This window comes from Elephantulus edwardii, unplaced genomic scaffold (genome assembly GCF_000299155.1).
Source record: "Elephantulus edwardii isolate Elephantulus edwardi_28Jun2011 unplaced genomic scaffold, EleEdw1.0 scaffold00417, whole genome shotgun sequence".
Taxonomy (NCBI): domain Eukaryota; kingdom Metazoa; phylum Chordata; class Mammalia; order Macroscelidea; family Macroscelididae; genus Elephantulus; species Elephantulus edwardii.
In genome coordinates this window covers 758,174-767,084 of record NW_006400167.1, presented here as the reverse complement: position 1 = coordinate 767,084, position 8,911 = coordinate 758,174, and the positions used below count along the sequence as shown (strand labels likewise).

Below are 8,911 nucleotides of genomic sequence, written 5' to 3'. Positions count from 1 at the left end.
TTATTATTTTGTTCTAAATTTTTCTTCCACTGTATTCAAGACCTCTTTTATTTTATTCATGGCCTTTTTAGAGTAATTGGTGGTGGAAGCATCTGTTTCTGGCCTTCAGGGTTGCAAAGGCAGGGGTTCACATGGTTCATTCATTCTTTGTACCAGTTTTCTCCATCCATTGTTGATTCTCTTCACTTTCCTTTATCACCAGTGAGGGAGAGACTAGTAGTTGAAACTTGAACATACAAATTTTTGAGACCCCTAATTTGCTATTTGGCAAAGTAGGATGTAGACCATTGTTGTTGGGATCTTGGTGACACCAGTTGACATTGGTGTCTTCTAAGACTTTGGTTTTGATCCTCTAGACCAAGCAGCTCATTCCTTCAAGCTGTAGGTAAAGAGTTTTCATGATAATGCTCCCTATAATCTATATTTATGGATGTATTTGCAGTACATATATGGAAATATTCTCTGTGAGAGCCCCATGTTTGTGGGTATTGCCCTCATTCATGTTCCTTCGCTTGTTTCACTTGCCATTATCTCTGTATTCACCTAAAGATTGTCATTAATGTTATTGCAGGATTGTGTTTGTAATAGTATTTACTTTTGTTGTTTTTAATTCTTGTATTCCTCCCTATGTTTTTCTTTGTACTGATCATTGTGTGCTCTCTTCCCCTTGTTAAATTTTTTTCTTTCATCCAAGTTAATATCCTCTTAGTTAATGATTTCCCCTAAACTCCTGGTAACTTTCAAAGAATATGTATAGTTTGTTTTGGTTTTGGAATTGTTTTAGTGGTTGTTTTTGAGTAAAACTTTTTTTTTACTAGTATCTCTTTTATAAGATAACACTCAGATGGGATTAGAGCCCACTTTCTCTCATTAACTGAAAACATTGTCAAAGATCCTTGATTCAAACAAGGTCACATTCATAGGTATCTTGGCTTAGGAATTCAGTGTATCTTTTGAGGGAAGATAGTTTAACAGAGTTGTGTGATTTGGAAAGTGCAAGAAGCCATAGTCTGCTGTGAGACTAAGTAAGTGATTTAAGGACTATGAGTAGGTTAGGGGAATTACAAGGATTCCTGGGCTCTTAGGTCCCTAGTGCCTGTCAGGCTGTCCATTGAGTTAGGCTCAGTGTCTTGACACTAGCCATCATTAGATTTGTTTTGTTCCGTGACCTTTTCTGATATCCTAATTTGTTCTTAACCTTTTTGTTTCTGGCCACTAACAATGTTAGTGGAATGTATTTATAGACAAACTGTTATAATAATTGCATTATTTTACAGCTTCAGAGAACCTCCTGTATTGCTTGGTGTTCTACATCCAAATACAAAATTGCGACAGGCCAAAAGGCTGTTTGAAAATCATCTTATTGGCCCAGAGTCCATAGCACATATTGGAGGTAAGTACATTCAAGGCCTTTTGAGTCCAGTGCTGTGGGCACTGGGGACAGCTTGCTGAGAGTAGATTTTGCAGAAGTCATGCGTAACAACAGCTGCTGCTTGGGAGAGGGGTCTGGACAGCCTCCTTAGCTACACTGCTGGTCCCCTGGACATCTTCCTCAACCCTACGAGGGATTGGGGTAGGGTAAGGGAATAACTAGACATTCTTTTTTTTTTAACACAAATAATAATTTTTATTTGTCATTATTAAAAGTCTGAATTTTAAACAGATTCTTGAACTGGTGGCTTATCGCCATCAGCTCATTCCTCTTTGGCACCTCTCTCATCTCCAGTAGTTTTTCCAGGGCTACCACCTTCACCATGAAGCTCCATGTGTTTACCAAATTCAAACTTGGGCTTCTTCAGCATTTTTACTTTTCTAACAAATATATCATGGAGAGGATAAATAGACTGGCAAGCCATTTCTATGTCTTTCCCAATGCTTTCTGGAATCAATTTATTGACCACCTCTTTCAAGTCATTTGTCTGCACCTTTTGGGTCATGATTTCCATCATTTTCTTCCGGATTTGGTGCTGAGCATAAGATGTTTTCCGAATCTGGTTGTTGCCTTTTTTTGTAAAACCAACAGAAAATAGACAAAGCAAATAACCAATGGTAGTCTTGACATCAACATGAGCTTCAATCATGGTCTGTCATTTTTTGACCATGGAGTGCATTTTGTCACTAGTAAGATCCATGCCATGGAGGTTGGTGAGGAAGTTTTTGCCTTGAACATCCCCAGTAATTAGCTTGAATTTTCTAAATGCAGCCTCATCGTTTTGCAAATTAGCAAGGCTCACTTAAAAAACACAACCATTGAGCCCATCAGATGCAATTTTGGTTCCTTGAGTCCTTGTGACTAATGTCTTCCCAATATTTCTTATATTAAACATACCTGGCACCTTTATATCATAACAATCTTTCTTAGAAAATGGATCAACCACTTTCTTCTTGGCTCCTTTTTCCACCTTTCGTAAGGCACTTGTTCTTGCCGACCGCCAAGGTGGTTCCGAGAGAGTGAAAAGGGATAACTAGACATTCTTCACACAATAGAGGCCTTCAACAGCTTTCCAGGTATGCTTGCATTCCAAACAGACTACTCCACAGCAATATAACCAGCTAACTCTTTCTGAGAACTTTCCTCTCAGAGTTGTGATGGCACTCTAGTAGTAGGTGATTTTTAATTTATCTGAATGGAGAACTTCATTCTGTTGAAAGTATTGGTCCATTAAAATTACATGAAAAGGGCACGATGCAAATATTGTTTGATTATTTATCAAAGCTTGCCAGTGGGTGTTACTTGACAGTCGTTGTTTAGCTTTCTGTAGATTTCATTTTGAAATAAAAATTAATGGCTTGCAATCACAGTAAGAGTTTAAAAGGCAATAATAATACAAACTGAGGAGAGAGAGAAAAAAAAGCATATTTAATGTTAGGTTAGACTTATAGTGGTGTCAGAAAAGAGCCCCATTGTAAATCAAAGACTACTTGTATTTCCTTTTAAAGGCTGTTCAGTAGCCACCACTCTCTGTGTTTTACTACCTTCTCTCCCTAGCCCCTACTGTTTAAGTGCTCTCTGTATCTCTCTATATATTTATCTATATGTATGCACATACACATAATTTTTCCTGTGTTTCAGGACAAAGAAATACTATATGATGTTGCTGTCTAATAAGTGCTGATTCATAGTGACCCTAGGAACTACAGACCTAAACCTTTCCCTGTACTACACCATCATGATTTCTGACATGCTCAAACCCATTGTTTCAGTCACAGTGCCAGTCCATTTTGTTGAAGGTCTTCCTTTTTATCTCCACTCTCCACCTTTCTCAGCATAGTATCTTCTAGCCCTTCCTTGTCAACATGCCCAGAGTCTCTGAAACAAACTTCACCATCCTTGACTCTGATGATTGCACTTTTTCCAAGACAGACTTGTTTATTCTTCTGGCAGTCCATGGAATATTCACTACTCTTTGCCAACAGCACACTTTAAAGGCATCAATTCTTCTTCTGTCATCCTTACCATAACCATAACCTCTGGAATACAGCTAAGGCAGTCCTTAGGGGGCACATTTTTGCATTTCTTTAGGTTTTTTGTTGTGTCTTGAAGAACTGTTCTGTAGATTTTTTTGTATAGGTCTTTTGTATCTCTAGTTAGGTTCACTCCCAAGTCTCAATTTGTCGATGGCTATAGTAAATGGTATTGCTTTCTTGGTTTCCTTCTCTGAGTTCTCTTTGTTACTGTAGAGGAATCCCACTGACTTTTGAATATTGATCTTACATCCTGTCACTCTACTAAATTGGCCTACTAACTCTGACAGTTTTTTGGTTGAGTCTTTGGGGTTTTCTGTGTACACTATCATATCATCTGTATATAGCTATAGTTTAATCAACTCTTTGCCCATCTGGATGCCTTTTATTTTCTTCTCTTGTTGTATTGGCCTAGCAAGCATTTTTAATACAATATTGAAGAGAAGTGGTAACAGTGGGCATCCTTGTCTTGTCCCTGTTCACAAGGAAAATGCTTTTAGTCTTTCTCCATTGAGAATTATATTGGCTCTTGGTTTTGCATATATACTTTTTCACTATGTTGGGGAAATTTCCTTCAATTCCAATTTTGCTGAGTGTCTTTATCAGGTAGGGGTTTTGAATTTTATCAAATGCCTTTTCTGCATCAATTGCTAAGATCATATTGTTCTTGTTGTGTTTTATTTGTTACTATGGTGAATTACATTGATTTTCTTATGGTGAACCATTCTTGCATACCTGTTATGATGAATTATTTTTTTTTATGTGCTTTTGGATTCCATTGGCTAGGATTTTGTTAAGGATTTTTGGATTTATATTCATGACAGATACCAGTCTGTAATTTTCTTTCTTGGTAAAATCTTTGCCTGGTTTTGCTGTTAGGGTTATGCTTGCCTCATAGAATGACTTAGGGAGTATTCCTAATTTTTCAATTTTTGACATAACTTAAGTAGAATTGGTGATAGATCTTCTCTGAATGTTGGGTAGAATTCACCTGTGAAACCATCTGAACCAGGACTTTTCTTATGGGTGGATCTTTTTATGATCTTTTCAGTTCCTTCTTTTATAATGGGTCTGTTCAGGTGTTCTATATCTGTTCTTGTCAGTCTGGATAGGGCATGAATTTCAAGGAATTTGTCCATTTCCTCTAGGTTTTTGTTTTTTTAAAAAAATATATCAGAGTAAAGCTTTTCATAGTATTCTGATATTACCTTTTTAATTTCATCTTGTTTTGTTGTGATGTCACCTCTATCATTTCTTAATTGAGTTATCTGTGTCTTCTCTTTTTTCTTTTGTTAAGTTTTCCAGTGGTTTTTCTATCTTATTGACTCTTTTGAAAAACCAGCTCCTGATCTTATGTTGGTTGCAGTTGTTTTTCTGTTTTCTATCTCATTGATTTCAGCTCTTGTCTTTATAATTTCTTTTCTTCCAAATGCTGTAGGGTTAGATTGTTGTTTTCTATTTGATGAATGTGTTGAGTTAGGTCATTGGGGTTTTTTTTCTTCTCTCTTCCTTTTTTATGTGTATGCCTATTGCTATGAACCTGTCTCCCAGAGGTTTTGGTATGTTGTAGTTTCAATTTCCTTTGCTTCAAAGAACTATTAATTTCATTCTTTATTTCTTTTTTAAGCCAATCATGTTATAGCAGAGAGTTACTTAGCTTCCACTTGGGTGGTTTTGTAAGCTATATCCGCCTGTGGTTAATTGCAAGTTTTATGGCATTGTGATCTGAGAGATACTTTGTGTTATTTTAATGTTTTGGTTTGTTTTTTTTTTAATTTGTTCAGGCTTGTTTTGTGTCCTAATAGGTGATAAATTCTGGAGAAGTACCATGTGCACTAGAGAAGGAAGTGGATTGAGTTTTACTTGGGTGCAGTGCCTTGAATACATCCACGAGGTCAAGTTGATTAATTGTATAGTTTAGATCTTTTGCATTCTTGTTGCGTTTCTTTTGGTCTGACCTACATTTTGGTAATAGTGGTGTGTTGAAATCTCTTACCATTATTGTGGTGCTGTATGTTTCTTTTTTCAATTCTGTTAAACAGTTGTTTTATGTATTTTGCAGGTCTATCATTTATAAATGTTGACCAAAGTTATGTCTTCTTCATCTGTTGTGCCTTTAATCATCATATAGTGCCCTTCCTTATCTTTTATGATGGTTTTTTATTCTAAAATCAATTTTATCAGAGATTAATACTGTCAGTCCTGCTTTTTGAGGTTGCCATTTTCTTGGTATATCTTTTTCCAGCAGCTCAATTTAAGTCTGTCTTTCTCTTCTTTTTTTAGATGTGTATCTTGTAGGCAACATTTTGATGGGCTTTGTTTTTTATCCATTCTGCCACTCTTTTCTCATAATTGGTTGTTTTACTCCAGTCACATTAAGTTTGATTGTTGTCAGGCCAGGTTTTCCTTTTGATAATTTGCCATGTTTTTCTGTTGTTTCTGGTTACTATGGTTCATGTGCTTTCATTTAGCATCTCTGTGTGAAGGTCTTCAATTAAAATTTCTTGTAGCTTTGGACTTGTTTTCTCAAATTCCTGACATTGTTTTATTTCTGCAGAGGTCCTTCATATTTGATGGAGAGCTATGCTGGGTGCAGGATCCTTGGCTGCCAATTGTTTTCTTTCAATTTTGTATATATGCCATCCCATTGTCTTCTAGCTCACAGTGATTTCTGTTGAGAAATCAGAATTTATTCTAATTGCTTCCCCTTTGTAGGAGATTCTTTGTTTTTCTCATGCTGCCTTTAGAATTCTATCCTTATCTTTTAATTTGAAGAATTTGACTATCATGTAACTGATATTTTTCTTTTTGAATCTCTTCTATTTGGTGTTCACTGTGCTTCTTGAATGTGGATTTCCCCGTTAGCGAAAATACCTGGGAAGTTTTCTTCTGGTACTTCTTCCACAATTTTCTCAGTGATTACCCTGTCACTCTCATGTTCTGGAATTCCAGTCATACATATGTTATTCTTTTTTATGTCATCCTCCAGAATTCTAATGATGTTTTCTTCATTTTCTTTATGTCTCATCTCTGATTTTTCTTCTAGTGTGTATCCAATGAGGCTCTTATCTTCCAGCTCACTGACTCTCTATTCTTTCTCTTCATTTCTACTTTTTGTCCTACCAATGTGTTGAACACTTCTGCCATTTTTATATTAAAATTCTGGATTGCATTTTCATACTGTTATTTCCAGTACTGTGTTGGCTGTGCCATATGTCTTGTGTTGATTTTTTAAGTTTTGTATGTCTTTTATCTATACTATCAATTCTTTCTTCCATCTTTTTTTTTCCTTCTCAACCTATTTAGTTTTAGTATGTTCCTTATCAATATGTTTCTTCTGGATTGTTGTCTCTGGGGTATTTGCTTTCTTAATTGTTTCTTCTGTAATTTGCATCTTCTTCTGTAGCTGTTCAAAAACTCCACATCAATTTCTTCTGGTTCTCTCTAGGTGGGGTATTCATTCATTGGGTCTGTTTTTTTAGAAGATGGGTTATTTTGTTCCCTTTGATAACTTGCATCTCTGCCTCACTTGAGTTGTCTTGCTCCCTTTAACTTGAACTTACAGGATTCTGGGTGGTGTAACTAAACAGCAGTGATTCCCCCAAAGTAACTGACTAGCAAACCAGGAAGCCTGTTGTTCCCTTCCAGAACTGGTGTCTCCACCTTACTTGAGCTGTCCTGCTCCCTTTCCCTTGAACTTATCGGGTCCCACATGCTATAGCTATACAGCACTGTTTCCCCCAAAGTGCTGTGGGCCCAGCACTTCTTTCTGCCATGCCATGCATCTTCCTGCCACTGCAAGTAAAATTTTGCTGAAAATTGATTATACAAAAACAGCAGGAACTACTGGATTTAGAATAGGCCATGGAGAGAGAGAGAGATTGTTGTTGGTGTCAGTCAGATCTTGACTGAAAGAAGAGAATAGCAGAAAGATGTGATTTCTAATTTATTCACTGTTTAGAACATAGCAAATTATGGCTACCATTGAGAAGAATGGGGATCCCAGAACACTTAATTGTGTGCACTTAGTTATGGGAAAATTTATGACCCAGTAATTTTATTGGCAAAACTTTGTTTCACATAAAAAGATATTTTTTAATTAATTTATTTCTTTTTCATTTTAATGAACATCTACAGAGAGACATCTTTAAAATTTTTATTTTATATTAATGATATATGTGAGGGTTAAACTGGGTGGCTCCTTGGAGGCAAGGTTTCTGAGGCTTCATCTGACATACTTTGGACATTGTAAGGAGGGACTTGGAGAGGGATGTCATGCTTGGCAGGGTGGAGCAACAGTGCAGGAGAGGAAGGCCCTCTATGAGATAGATTGATTCAGTGACTGGGTAATTGGGATGGGTGTATAAGAGACAGTGAAATTGGCACAGGACAGAACAGAGTTTAGGGCTGTTGCACATAGAGTCGCTATGAGTCGCAGGTGACTCACTGGCGCATAACAACATGAGTCATCTACGACTCTATGGCACTTAACATCACCACCACCAACATAGAGCTCTGTGGTTCTGGTGGATAGAAAGTTATGCTACTAAGTCAGAGGTGGGTGATTTTAATCTTCGGCCCTCAGGCCTGGTTTTAATTGTCAAACATTCTCCTAAGTGGGATAGCACTGTTCTGTCCATTTGCTGTACAGAGGTAATTTTGTGGTTGCAGTGATGCTAAACACTGCAACACTGATGCATCACATGCTATAAATGATTACCCATGGTAGACAGTGTTTGGTGGAACTCCCCACATAAAACAAGCTTGGAAACAGGAGTAGCATTTACTTCTAAAATAGCTTGCCTCTGGAAACTCTATGAACTTGGAGAAACAATGAAAATTATACAAGGGTTCAGGTCTTTTGTTCATAGGGTCGCTTGCTTATAAATTGTCTACAACTTGACGGCACTTAACAACAACATACATTTTGTACACAAAATATGAATGTAGTTGTTGTTGTTATGTGCTATCAAGTCTTCTGTGACTCATGTAGACTATATGTACAATAGCTCTGAACCCTGCATATCCTGATCCAGTCTCACTGACTACGACACTCCTACCCCCGTTGCCTGAGTTACTGTATCAGTCAATCTCATCTGGGGTCTTCCTCTCCTGCTCTGTCCCCCCACCCTTCCAAGTATGATGTCCTTCTCGAAGGATCGGACCCTCCTAGCCACATGCCAAATGTTGTAAGACAGTTGTTATGTGCCGTCGAGTCGCTTGCGACTCATAGCGACCCTATGTACAACAGCCCTAAACTCCGCTCGGTCCTGTGCCAATCGCACTGTCTCTGACACTCCCATTCCAATTATCCCAGTCACCAAATCAATTCACCTCATGGAAGGCTTTCCTCTCCTGCGCCGTCCCTCCACCCTCCCAAGCATGATGTCCCTCTCCAAGGACCGGTCTCTCCTCACAACATGTCCAAAGTATGTTAGACGGAGCC

At 37.6% G+C, this 8,911-nt stretch overlaps 1 protein-coding gene across 1 annotated transcript in view; it reads left to right on the top strand.

Moving 5' to 3' along the window:
* Window positions 1-8,911, top strand: part of APMAP (adipocyte plasma membrane associated protein) — a 100,280-nt gene that overhangs the window by 59,138 nt on the left and 32,231 nt on the right. Inside the window, exon 3 of the mRNA XM_006902468.1 lies at window positions 1,278-1,393. Within this exon, the coding sequence (XP_006902530.1) occupies window positions 1,278-1,393 (116 nt within the window). The remainder of the gene's footprint in view (window positions 1-1,277; window positions 1,394-8,911) is intronic.